This window comes from Phyllobates terribilis, unplaced genomic scaffold (assembly GCF_046119375.1).
Source record: "Phyllobates terribilis strain yellow unplaced genomic scaffold, ASM4611937v1 Scaffold_8__6_contigs__length_399053987, whole genome shotgun sequence".
NCBI lineage: Eukaryota > Metazoa > Chordata > Amphibia > Anura > Dendrobatidae > Phyllobates > Phyllobates terribilis.
In genome coordinates, this window is record NW_027362768.1 from 185,070,649 (window position 1) to 185,084,274 (window position 13,626).

At 44.8% G+C, this 13,626-nt stretch overlaps 2 protein-coding genes across 3 annotated transcripts in view; one reads left to right on the plus strand and one right to left on the minus strand.

Moving 5' to 3' along the window:
* Positions 1-6,535, minus strand: part of LRRIQ3 (leucine rich repeats and IQ motif containing 3) — a 91,064-nt gene extending 84,529 nt beyond the window's left edge. The window contains exons 1-2 of one of the 2 annotated variants that reach the window (XM_073643898.1): positions 6,515-6,535; positions 2,287-2,559 (exon numbers count right to left, since the gene is read on the minus strand). In XM_073643898.1, the coding sequence (XP_073499999.1) occupies positions 2,287-2,541 (255 nt within the window). In that variant the 5' untranslated portion in view covers positions 2,542-2,559; positions 6,515-6,535. Of the gene's footprint in view, positions 1-2,286; positions 2,560-5,107; positions 5,189-6,514 lie in introns of those variants that run through there. The other variant, XM_073643897.1, reaches the window with a different exon arrangement.
* A 71-nt stretch (positions 6,536-6,606) lies between these two features.
* Positions 6,607-13,280, plus strand: FPGT (fucose-1-phosphate guanylyltransferase). Its single transcript, XM_073643900.1, has 4 exons — positions 6,607-6,801; positions 9,181-9,348; positions 10,816-10,908; positions 11,471-13,280. Exons 1-4 carry the CDS (start codon positions 6,612-6,614, stop codon positions 12,859-12,861), a joined length of 1,842 nt encoding a protein of 613 aa, XP_073500001.1. The 5' UTR covers positions 6,607-6,611; the 3' UTR covers positions 12,862-13,280.
* The last annotated feature ends 346 nt before the right edge of the window (positions 13,281-13,626 follow it).

A 13,626-nucleotide genomic window follows, 5' to 3' on the forward strand; every position in this document is an offset into this window, starting at 1 on the left:
AGGGATGAAGCTGAACTAAGGACCCATTTTAGGATAGCCCAAATTAGTTTTGTTCCTTTATAATATTCTCCTGCCCAAAGTATCCTTGACAATGACGAATAATGTTAAAGTTAATTACATTTAATTTTTCTACATTTAAAAAAAAAAAAAAAAAAAAAAAGATATTTTTGGCGATGCTCATCATGAAAAGACTATTTTCTCCAGACTCTCAGTATATTTAAATGACTTTATTTTTAACATTCATTTGTTCATGCAACAATGGACAGCGCGATCACCTGATCGCACTTATAGACCTGATTAAAACTACTGTCAGCTGGGAGAAAGTAGCGAGAAGATAAATTATGCTCTTGCAATTAAATTGTCCTTATTGTACTTCAACAGGAAGCTTCCCGGGTTACTTCACTAAAAATAAATGAGACGCTGCGAACTCTTTTCATCATCTGTTCTCGAAGTTAGTTGCATATCCAAAAGTTAGAGGAAGGTTGAAGTGTCTTTACAACTTCTTCATTTTAATTATTAGTTGTTTAGAAGTTCTTGTTTCTCGCGCTGCGCACATAGTAACTCTGTGCGTCGTATTTTGGCCATTGATAATTCTAAAAATTACAGGTGCCCCTCCTGGAATCAGTGCGACGTCTCTCATGGGTCCAGAGTCAGGTAGGTTTATGTAGTCCCGGGGGACGGTTACTGGAAATTTTTGATATATTGTTGCTCCTTAGAGTTCAATTCTTTTAATCCCAATTTTTTTTTTCATCTATTTTTTATTACACGCGGCCTTGTTTTATGCAGGATTGATTATTTTCTTTTTTTGCCCCTGTTATGGGGTACATATAAATTACCAAGTAATTTCTATTAATTTTTTATTAAATTAATTATATTAATTTTTTATAGATGCATAGATAGAAAAAAAAAAAAAAGGGCATTTTTGATACAGTTTTATTGTTTGTACTTTTATTATTTTTACTATGCGCATTTCATACAAAATCACCAGTTGTGATTATTTTTTTTTTCCAGGTTATTACGGACCTAAGGTGTTTTTTTTTTTTTTTTTTTTTTTTTATATGTACTGAAATGTATTTGATATAAAAAAAAATGTGTCTGACAGCTGGAGACGATGGTAAAGAACATAAAAATTAGCAATAAATTAAAAAGAGCATATTTCTAGAACTCGATGACGGATGTAAAAATATCAAAAGAAAAACAGGAAATCTCAGGGGAGCAGCAGGAATAAAAGACTGGACACTTGTGACCAAACAATATGGTCATTCTTGTCAATGGGCTGTCTGCAACATTCAGTCAACGAGTCTGAGGTGCAATACTAGGCACGACCTATAGACAAGAGTGGCGCTATTTCTAGAAGAAATACCCACACTGTCCGGACCGGTACGCCATCAGTAACATGCCATTCACCTTTATGGCTCAGTAGCATTTTTAACATTTTATTGAGTTTAAGCTGCAATATCAGCCACAACCTTTGGACAAGAGTGGCGCTGTTTCTCGAAGTAATTAACCATGTTTTTTTTTTTTATTCCCAAAAACCCCCGTTTTTAGTATGGATTTCCTCTGTAACAAATTGGTCACATTGTATTTTAACACTTTCAATGAGGCTAAACTGCAATATCTGACGTAAACTAAGAATAGGCGTAGTACTACCTCTGGAAACAGTCAGCATGTATTCCCTTTAAATATTAAATGGCTTTAGAGAAGATGCAAATCCAGGCTTGGCCTATGGACACGGGTGGCGCTATTTTGGGAGAAAGTCAAAAATATTTCTCTAATCTCAAACATCCCCTTTAAGATGACTTTACCCTTAAAGGGTTGGTCCCAAGAACAAAATTTTTCACCTACCCTCAGGCTGGATGATAAATGTATGATTCCTGGGGATCTGATGGCTAAGACCCCCCAGCGATCCAAAGTGCACAGTGTGAATGGAGCGGTAGTGAGCGTGTGCAGCCTCCACTCAGACGCGAAGGAAGCGGGTTGCACATGCTCACTACGGCTCCAGTCACAAAGGAGACCTCCGGAACCCTCATTATCTTGATCGATGGAGCGATCATACATTTATCAGCTGTACTGTGAATAGATGATAAATGTTATTTATGGGACAGCCTCTTTAAATTAAAAAAAAGTCTCAATAGAAATTAAACACATGAATAGGATCAAGCTGCAATACCGAGAACAGCCATAATGAAGAAGGGGGGCGCTGTTTATAAAAGAAAGTTACAAAGTTATATTTAAACCAAATATTTAAAAAAATATCTACAACAGCTATAAAAGAAGGCGCCTTACCTGATTCCCGTGCAGGTCTAAGGTCACGATCTGCACGCAGTTCCTCAACGCTGCAATGTCTATCAGGTAGTTATTAGCCAGCGTGCAGGACCTCAGGGCCGAGCAGGAGTCCAGGACTTCCACCTCCTTTAAGAGCTGTTTACTTAAATTTAAAATCACAAGTTTCTGGAGCTCCGTGGTCCGACAATTATCCAAGGAGCGTCCATGTTCAAGTAAAATGTTCTCCGAGGCCGACACCAGATAACTTTCCTCCATGTTGTCAGCTCATCGGTCCTGTAAAATATCCAGAATGTCACACAGGAAGGCCAGACGTAGTCACAAAGGGCAGCCTCTAGAGGGTGGCAAACTAGGCAGCTGTCCAGGGGTAACACTTCATAAGGGGCACCAACACACACAGCAAACCAAAACTACTGGGATTAGATAGCGGGGTTTTATTTGGGAACTGAGTTGCAGCATTATGTGGGGACTATATGGTATTATCATGTGGCGTTTATAATACATTATTATCTGGGTAATATACTGTCTGGCATTGGGTATTTATGACCCTTTAACGGTATAATATCATCTCTCTATGGCAGTATTATCTTTGCACGTTAAAACAGCTTTATGTAACTTTACGTGGCAGCATTGTCTCGGCACTTTATAGTAGTATTCTGTATCTATATGGCATTATTATCTTGACACTCTATAATAGTATTATGTAAACTCTACATGGCAGTATTATTTTGACAGTAAACAGAAGTATTATGTAACTCTATAAGGCAATATTATCTTGGGACTATAGCAATATTATGTAAATACTATGTAGCAGTATTATTTTGGCACTCTGTAGCAGTATTAAGTAACTGCATTTGACAAGAATATATTGGCATCTTATAGCAGTACTACGTAATTATATGGCAGCATTATCTTCACACCTTTCAGTGCTATTATATAGTTGTATATTGCAGTATTATCTCGACACTTTATAGCAGAATTCTGAAACTATTCGGCAGTAGTATCATCATGACATCTTTTAGCATTATTATGCAACCTCCATATGGCAGTATTCTCATTGCACTTTCTAGCAGCATCGTATATAAACACTATATAACAGTACTGTTTGGGCACAATATGGCATATTTTGTGGGGGGAAATAATCTAATAATGTCAAGTGGAGGATTGTTTGCTGCCCATTTTCTATGAAAGACTAACAAAGAAGTCAGAGTTTAAACTAAGGGTCTGTACACACAAGTATTTGCACCATTTCTGCATCTCTTGGCAGAAAAAAATGCAGCATAAAATATGCACCTTTTTGCTGCGTTTTTGGTGCAGATTTTTCCCATTCATTAGTCTGGATGAAATCTGCAGCAAAACAGTGTAAGAATTGACATCCTGTAGTTTTAAATCTGCAACTCACAAATAAGCAACGTGTGCACGAGACTTCAGGATTCTCATTCGCTTTGCCGTCATCAGGAAATCCTTCAGATTTTGTGACCAAATGGCGCAGAAAAATGCGACATAAACACAACGTGTGCACACAGCCTTACAGTTAAATGCTTGGGTTCATGCCCACAGCACAGTTACGGCACCAAATTAGGTTATAATGGTGGTAACTGCTATGGTAGGTAATGCAATAGTAACCAACAAGGCTCAGTGGTCTATCATTTGCAGGAAAAGGTACAGGAGACCCCCAAAGGAGGTAAAAAGATTGCAGAGCAATGGGGAATATTTTATGTATTGGTGGATGCTCCTGTTTGGAAGGAATTTTGTATTAGGTGATTGCTATTTAAGCAATTCTTATATATGTTAGTATTAGTATCAAACTATATTTGTTTTCGTTTTTACACTTAAATCACTGTATATAGAGGAAGACGCACAGCTCAAGTCTATGGGAATTTTACAATAGCTGAGGAAGCTGAGCGAGATCCCAATGTAGCAAACAATTAGGGCTGATTCTGTTGATTTACCAATAGATTTAGCAAGTGGTGGCAAAATCCCTGTTACTGCATCCTCCGAGCACCAGATAATGGAATAAAGGAACATGACAAACTCAGCTCTGCTACATCTGTACGGGCATTTCACAAAACACTATATCAAGGGCCACACACTAACATTCACGGGCATAATTAGACGTTGGGACAGTGGGACTCTTCCATGCACCTGTAAAAATACCATGAGTTTTTCACATTTTTCTTTTTTACATTGTGTTTCTACAAGAGTTTTTCAAGTTCTTTAAAGAACTTTAAAGGAAAACTGCAAAAAAAATAAATAAAAACGCCATCCCGAGAGCAAGCAGTGTATTGAAAAACAGACACACAATTATTCAATGAAAAATATCATGACTTTTTCACATTTTTCTTTCGTATTTTTTACATTTTAATGTTTTGGTTTTTTTCGGGATTTTTTTTAAGTGCTATAAAGAAGTTTAACTGAAAAGAGGCTCAAAAAAAAAAAGCCATCATCCCGAGAGCATGCGGCATTTTGAAAAACACAAAAACTCAGTAAAATATGCCATGAAAAAAAGCCAGATTTTATGAATGCAAGTTCACGGCAGGGAGGTATTTACAGCATTAATACATATGTGGAAGTATGGCCAAAATGCAGTGGTGTGAATAAGCCCTTAATCAGACTTTTTGCTATGCTTGGAAGGCTGCCTATGTCCTGGAGGGAGAGGAAGGGTTAATCAGTGTGGCAGGGCTCCCCACACCATGGGGTGCAGCACCAGCAGGGAAATCAGTGCCAGCTGCTGTCAGCGCCCATTATATACAGGCGGGCAGGTATACATTATATACCCAGCTATTCCCAGGTGGCGGTTTCCTGAGAGTCGCCTATAATTTACCTGTGCTCGGACGCTTGTCTGGCATCGGAATGTTCAGATACACCATTGTGTGTTCCATTCCGTTGCCATGGAAACCACAACAAGCCTTAAAGGGCCAGAGCAACCAGGCCTGACCTGCCTCTCCACTATCACACAGCAAAACAAGGACTATGACATGGGGGGAAAAAAATCACCCAAAATATTTTTGGGTTAGCACTGCAGCCTTGCAGCGCTGGGGTCCTGGGTTCAAATCCCACCAAGGACAACATCTGCAAGGAGTTTGTATGTTCTCCCCGTGTTTGTGTGGGTTTCCTCTGGGTTCTCTGGTTTCCTCCCACACTCCAAAGACATACTGATAGGGAATCTAGATTGTGAGCCCCGATTGGGACAGTGACGATAATGTATGTAAAGCGCTGCGGAATATGTTAGCGCTATATAAAAATAAAGATTATTATTATTGTTACATCAGGTTATCAGCTCATGGAATGTCATTAATAATAAGGCTCCGTTCCCACCATCAGCTTTTGATGTTGCAGCTTTTCTGCACCTTTTCGGTTCCTTGCATTCTTTCATTGTGCTTTTTTTTACGAGCGTTATTATCGCATTTTTGACACTTGTCGGTCGCTCATGGTTTATATTCGGCTTCTTTTCTGATACTTCTGGGTATTTGGCTTTAAGTAAACTTTAATGACATACCTAGGTGCGGATTACGCGCGTTTTTGATGCAGAAATGCACTAAAAACACGTGTGCTTTTTATCTGCAGATTTTCAGCATCTAATACAAGTCTATGGGAAAAATCTGCTCAGAAAACTCCGCGTATCTGCAAGAAATTTGAACATGTTTCAGATTTGACCCGCAGGTTACACCGAGCAGAGTGGGCAGGAGACGCTATAAATCCCATCCACTCTGCTGGGACTGTAATAAGGCTACGTTCACACCACGAGCTTTTGATGTTGCAGATTTTCGGCACCTATTAAGTAAAATAGATTACTTGCAGTTTTTCAAAAATACACAATGTCAAAAACTCATCGTATAGATATCTCACTGCATTAGATGTGGAAAATCCACAGCTAAAAAAAAATGCACTTGTGTTTTTGGCGCCGCTCCGCTCCGGAAACGCGTCATTTCTGCACCTAGTAAGTAAAATAAGTTACTTGCATTATTTCAAAACTAGGCAGCGTCAAAAAACTCATTAAAAACTCATCAATAGGCATTAGTTGTATCATTACATAAAACAGGCTAGAGCGGCTTTAAGACTTATTTAAAAAAAAATGTGCACTTTTTTTATAGTTTTTACCTTTTATGAATTGAAAATGCAATAAATTGCTACATTTTATTTTATGATCGCGTTGGAGCAGCTTCAGGAAAAGTTTTGTTTTTTAGCGTCCACATATATTAGAGAGAAAACCAGAAAGGAAGGATCAGACCTGAGTGCCGGGGCGATTCTATTCTCTCTGGTGTCACACAGAACACGCCCCTCACATGATAGCTCCGCCCCTCACTGACGTCACACGCCCTTCCTCCATGGGACGTGTCCGATCCTGCCCTAAACAATCATGGCTGCTGAGGAGGGACACGTGTCCGCTGACGTCAGAGGTGGCAGGTCGCCTGGCTGGAGTCACCTGTCCCCGCACCTCCAGGATGTGTGAGCCGGGAGCGGGCGGTCTGCAGGGGGAGACCCGCCGGAGGCTGGCGCGGTACAGCGCCCTGAGAGGTAGGTGTGCACTGTGGTGTCTGCATGCTGCGGCTTGTAGTGCGCTCTGTCTTTGTGTCATAGCTTCACTTCTTGTTTTTTTTTTTTTTTTACACTTTGGTGTCACGTGACCTGAGGTGTCAGGATCTCTGCTTGCTGGAAGGTAATGGAAACAGTCATTAAAGGAAACAGTCATTATTTGCCCCTGAGTGCAGATGGTGTCTAATTTTTTTTCCGCGCCATTTTTTTTGTTGTTATTTGCAATGAAAATACGAAACTCTTCCCACCCGTGTGCTGTGCCAGGAAGTGTTGTCATAGGGTCTGTTCAGTGTATTGTATGGCCCGTGTGTGTATCTATCAGATCCAGCCTCCGCGGAAGCAGCAGAGCGCACACGCAGCCGCCGTACACCGCCGGCACCAGGAGATGGGAGAAACGATCAGGCATGCTGAGGAGCGACCTGTCCGAGCGATGGCCGTGTGCGGTCACTAAGGCTGGAGCTACACAGGGATGTGTAAGGTGCAGGCGCGACCCCGATCTCTCGTATCGTCACTGTGAGCCCCCAGATCCGTCTCACGGTCACAATTGTATTTATTTTATTGGCGTGTTTTTTAAAAAAACAAACAAATTTCAAACTTTTTTTTTTTTTTTTTTAATACATTTATCAAATAGTCACCAAAATGCATCGTGTGTAAACTTCAATGTAACACCCCCCCACACACACACACACACACCGAAAAAAATATTTAAAGGGGCTCTCCAAATTGCAAAAAAAAAAACTAAAAATGTTTGCATGAAGCAGCTGTGACCCCCAATGTTACAGCTGTGGCTGCTGTGGTGGTCTGCACCCACCCCACCCCACCATGTTCTTCAGTCCTGTGATATGGCTGCATCGTTCAGGTGACTGGACACCATCTGACACCGACCCCGGTAAGATAGAATAGCGACTGGAAAAATGCCGCAGCCGATGACGGGTGTGACCCCGGCCGCATAGAGAGCGGAGTGTTTCCTTCTCACCTGGCAGTAAGGGGTTAACCGTCTCTAATTGCTGTCGATTTAATGAACAGATTTTCTTCCGCTTCCTTTCGTTGTTGCGCCTCCTGCAGGTCGTCCCAGGAATTGGCTATTGCATCATATTCCTGCCTGTCATCGGACCGAGCTGCAGGCGCCCAAAACGCCACCCGTGTCCCAAAAGTGATCAATTAAAAGTTACAGCTCAGCGCTCAAGAAAACGGATCGTCGCACGGCGCCAAAGACGGAAAAGTGAAACAGCTACAAGTCTCTGAAAACATAAAAAACAATGTTTCTCTATAAACGCCAGAGTTCTTAATCAGCTTATATACACGCAGAGCATCGCAGCTATGGTAGAAAGGTGTCAGGACATGCAGAGCATCGCAGCTGTGATAGAAAGGTGTCAGGACACGCAGAACATCGCAGCTATGTTAGAAAGGTGTCAGTACACGCAGAGCATCGCAGCTTTGGTAGAAAGGAGGCAGGACACGCAGAGCATCGCAGCTAAGGTAGAAAGGTGTCAGGACACGCAGAGCATCGCAGCTATGATAGAAAGGGGTCAGGACACGCAGAGCATCGCAGCTATGATAGAAAGGGGTCAGGACACGCAGAGCATCGCAGCTATGGTAGAAAAGTGTCAGGACACACAGAGCATCGCAGCTAAGGTAGAAAGGTGTCAGGACACGCAGAGCATCGCAACTATGGTAGAAAGGTGTCAGGACACGCAGAGCATTGCAGCCATGATAGAGAGGTGTCAGGACACGCAGAGCATCGCAGCTGCGATAGAAAGGTGTCAGGACACGCAGAGCATCGCAGCTGCGATAGAAAGGTGTCAGGACACGCAGAGCATCGCAGCTGCGATAGAAAGGTGTCAGGACACGCAGAGCATCGCAGCTGCGATAGAAAGGTGTCAGGACACGCAGAGCATCGCAGCTGCGATAGAAAGGTGTCAGGACACGCAGAGCATCGCAGCTGCGATAGAAAGGTGTCAGGACACGCAGAGCATCGCAGCTATGATAGAAAGGTGTCAAGGCACGCAGAGTATCGCAGCTGTGATAGAAAGGTGACAGGACACGCAGAGCATCACAGCTGTGATAGAAAGGTGTCAGGACACGCAGAGCATCGCAGCTGTGATAGAAAGGGGTCGGGACACGCAGAGCATCGCAGCTGTGATAGAAAGAAGTTATTATGTTGTTACAATACATCCTGGGGCCACAATTTCTTGGTGCTCAGAATTGTCTCGTTTTTTCTCTCTAGTAGTGTGTGTAGCACACTTGTGGCGTCCGTGTGTGGCCGCGGCGTCCGTGTGCGGCGCTCTCGGGGTGAATCCCCTCTCCTATCTCAGGTTATTGTGCTCGCGCTCTGATTGTGTTTCTGCTCCCCCCGTACAGGTAGAGAGGCGCCGGCCGGGAAGTTCTGGGATGTGGTTGTCATTACCGCGGCTGACAGACAGCAGGAGCGGGCTTATCACCGGCAGATAGCGGATAAAGTGGCGAGGAGAGAACTTCCTCTTGGAGTTCGTTATCACGTTTTCTCTGATCCGCCGGGACCTAAAATAGGTGAGCTCTTCAGCTATTTTTATAATTGGTAGCCTTAAGCCCGGAGCAGCGCTCCATCTGTGGCTTTGTGTCTGCCGCTGTGCACACGGGCTGCCAATTAGTGTTTGATCTGAGCCTATAAATATCCGGCCGTTCCTCAGTCTTATTGTTAGCGAGAGAAGCGCCGGCGTCCCCTCTAATCTTCTCCCCACAACACTTGACTTCCCAAACAGCCGCGATGTGTGCCCCCCCGGGCGCCGGCACCTAATGTGCTCCGAGATCTGGTGACAGTTCATTAGGTCCCGCGCACCCTGCAGGGACGACGGGCCGCGATGCCGCTTATCTCTACCTGCGCCCACACTGCAGAATGCCTCTAATCTGACAGTTTAGCAGATATTCTGGATTATTGGACAGAAATGTAGCAATGAGGCCATATTCTAACTGCCACGTATTCATCCTCTGCATTACGTCCTGCCGTGACTGGAGCTGACCACATAGACGGGTTTTGGTCCCAGGACTCGGAGTCCGGACTGTTGAGTGCAGAGACCTGAAGGTACAGGGGCGCAAGGAAGGGTGGTCTGTCAGCCGACTGCTGTTCCTCCAGCCCGCCCTTCCCCCAAACAAAGACCCTGCACGACCCTGGTCTGTGGCTCCTGGGCCTGAGCCCTGCTCACCTCCTCCTACTACCTGCCGGCAACTTCCGAAAGGAGGTTTTTATAACTTTAGTTTTTATTTATTTGCTGTAATTTTTTTACTATAGTTTTTTTCTTCTCATAATAAACTATTATTTGCATTAATGGGACAGTTGTGGCTGCTCAGTGCTGCCCCCGCACAGAAGACTGGAACGGAACCGGTGCAGTGCGACCATAACCTCTCTCTGCCTGCAAACCTTAAGACAAGTTATTGCCCCCGGTGCGGCCCCTCACATTGCGGATTCTGAGATGACTGGTTTCCTTCAGTCCTCTAAAAATCTCTGCAGTTTTCTCGGTTTCATCCCCCGATGCGATCACTGAGTGTAAAATCTGACTGACTAATCCGATCCTTCTGTTGTCTGATAGATAGTGATGGCGCTCGGCCCCTGTACTGTGCTGCTGCTGGTGGTGGATCCCCGGGGGTCTGGGGACGGGCATCTCTGCCACAGTCGGCGAAGTGTCCGGACCTGTGTGATCAGCTGCAATATAATCCGACCAAAACTTTACTAAAGTCTCTGCCAAATTGTTAATATTCACCTATGTCCGAATGCAAATCTCGCATCAAAAAACTCAGTTGTCTGCTGCTACTGGGGGTGGCGGTCTGGCAGGCGCGCGTCGGGGGGTGGCGGTCTGGCTGGCGCGCGTCGGGGGGTGGCGGTTTGGCAGGCGTGCGCCGGGGGTGGTGGTCTGGCTGGCGCGCGCCGGGGGTACAATATTTATGTGCATTTACCTTTTTTTTTTCTGTATTGTTGTAATTTTATAACTTTGCACTTTTTTTTTTTCTGTGTAAATATAGGTAATGGGGGCTCGACGCTGTGCGCCCTGCACCGGCTGCAGCAGCTGTACCCCGGCGCGCTCGCCTCCTATACGGTGATCCTGATCCACGCCGGTACGTCGCAACTTTTCTCTGATAATTTTCCCATTATACGAGGAATAATTAGCGGCTGGGATAATCGATGGATAATCTCCACTCATCGTGTTGGAACTAATTAGACATAATCAATGCGCTTACATGGAACGACTCTACTAACGATTCTCAATTATCCAAACATCGTTCCCCGTGTCAAGAAGAGTTTGTCTAATGGTCTCTGTTGGGGTCAATGTCTGCTAAGTGCCGCACATCCATCCACGTGTACAATCTGCAGAGTGGATACGTCTATACGAGAGCAGCCAATATAACATAGGTAGTCACTGGCTGCAGGCTGGTTCAGACGTGCCCCCTGCACCCCCACACATATAGGCCTATTGTACATGTATTCCTAATAGGGAGAGGGGAGTAAGTTGCTACAAGACCCCATCCTTCTTCTCTGTCATACTCCTCCTCTGGGCCCCCTCCTCCTCTGGAATAGTCCGGCAAGTCTGATAATCCGGCACCTCTTTTGTTCTGCAGATGGATTTGCTATAAGTTGATTATATAGTTTATATTTTCCCTTTCCTTCCCGCTAATATAGGCGGCTACAGTCAACGATTGCCGAACGCGAGCGCTCTGGGCAAGATCTTCACGGCATTACCGTGCGGTGACCCGGTGTACCAGATGCTGGACCTGAAGCTGGCCATCTACATAGATTTCCCCTCCAGTATGAAGCCGGGCGTGCTGGTGACGTGCGCGGACGACATAGAGCTGTACAGCAGCGGCGGGCTGGCCGTCACCTTCGATAGACCGGGCATCACCGCGCTCGCTCACCCGTCCTCCCTGGAAATAGGAACCACGCACGGGGTGTTTGTGCTGGAGAGTGCCCCCTCTGAATTTACAGACTTACAGTACCGGACGTGCTGCTCGTACCTCCACAAGCCCAGCATTGAAACAATGCGCCAGGCGGGGGCTATATCCGGTCCCGGGTCCTTGTCTGAGATGGTTTATACAGACAGCCTGTATTACATGGATCACGGCACCATGATGTTATTGCTTCGGTTCTTCGAAGAATTGGGAGTCGTTACATGTGAAATCGATGCCTACGGGGATTTTCTGCAAGCCCTGGGACCAGAAGCGACCTTGGACTATACTGAAAACACGGCCAACGTGTCCAAGATCGAATCCCAGCTCACGGAAGTCAGAAGAAAAATCTTCCATCTCCTTAGAGGAACGGAATTCACGGTCATTGCCCTCAATAAGTCCAAGTTCTACCACATCGGGACATTGCAGGAGTACGTGCACCACTTCACCACCGATGCCACCCTCCGGGCAGAGCTTGGTTTGCAGTCGAGGGTTTTTAGCATCGTTCCGGATCAGGATGTTAGTGAGAAGGCGTGCGTCATCCACAGCCGATTAGATGCCGAGTGCAGAGTCTCACCTGGTGCAGTCATCGAATATTCCAGGCTGGGCCCCGACGTGTCCGTGGGGGCATCATGCCTTATCAGCGGCTCATGCATAAGCCTCAGATGTGTTGTCCCGGATAAGTCTTTTGTGAGTTCGTTCAGTCTCATGATTGATGGCCAAGTGATGTTTGCAACCATCCTGTTTGGGATTGAGGATGACTTGAAGAAGAACGTGGCTTCCCTGTTGGATCTGAACGCGCTTCAGATATTCGGATCAAGCCTCGTTCTGCGTCTCCAGCTCTGGGGCATCCCGGTTTCTGAAGAGCTTTTCTCCGGTGATCAGAAGTCTTTGAGTTTATGGAACGCCCGGATTTTCCCGTGTTTTGTGACGCTGAAGGAGTCTTCTCGAGCCTCGGCGGAAATGCTGGAGGCTATGAGCGGCAATGCAGCCGTGCATCTTGGAGGCGTCAGGAGGGTTTCCATCGAGGAGATGTTGGCTTACAAAAACATTAATGAAATGTTAAACTTCAGACGGCTTCTTCATGAAGAAATCCAGACTCAGCTGCAAAGAGAAGACACTAATTAATGAAAAGTCGTGTGTTGTTGAAATGGACTTAAAGGTACCAGGAGGCGACTGCTCAGAATAATCTGTCCTGTGTGCATGAGGAATAACGCTACTACTGGCCATTATATGACTTGTATCCTGCATTCTTCACCAATTTTCCTCTTTTCAGACTCCATATTCATTTTCACTTGTCCCTGATTTAGTGAGTATAGACGAGCTGTTATGATGTCTCCCATATACAGCACGCAGAAATTAGGGATTCCTGCTCTCCTGTCTCTTTTGTAGCACATGTTCAGAAGCAGCAGTACTGAGCAGTGTACCTGTGAATCCAGTTCTTGGGTGAGATAAACACTATACAGCATCAGCTACACAGAGGGCATTATACAGCAGGTACTGAGCAGTGTACCTGTGAATCCAGCTCTTGGGTGAGATAAACACTATACAGCATCAGCTACACAGAGGGCATTATACAGCAGGTACTGAGCAGTGTACATGTGATTTCTGCTCTTGGGTGAGATGAACACTTACTATACAGCATCAGTTGCATAGAGGGCATTATATAGCAGTACTGAGCAGTGTACCTGTGACTTCAGCTTTTGGGTGAGATAAACACTCACTATACAGCATCAGCTGCACAAAGAACATTATACAGCTGTACTGAGCACTGTAGCTGTGAGTTCAGCTCTTGAAGAGAGATGAAAAAAAACTTACCAGAAAGCAGCAGCATAGTTATGCAAGTTTTTTTTTTTTTAATCTTGCCCTCAGAGCTGGATTCACAGCTACTCT

Coding starts and splice junctions, on each gene's coding strand:
- FPGT (XM_073643900.1), top strand. CDS start 6,612: ATGGGACGTGTCCGATCCTGCCCTAAACAATCATGGCTGCTGAGGAGG. Junction 6,802..9,180: donor GCGGTACAGCGCCCTGAGAG/GTAGGTGTGCAC, acceptor CCCCCCGTACAG/GTAGAGAGGCGCCGGCCGGG. Junction 9,349..10,815: donor TCCGCCGGGACCTAAAATAG/GTGAGCTCTTCA, acceptor GTGTAAATATAG/GTAATGGGGGCTCGACGCTG.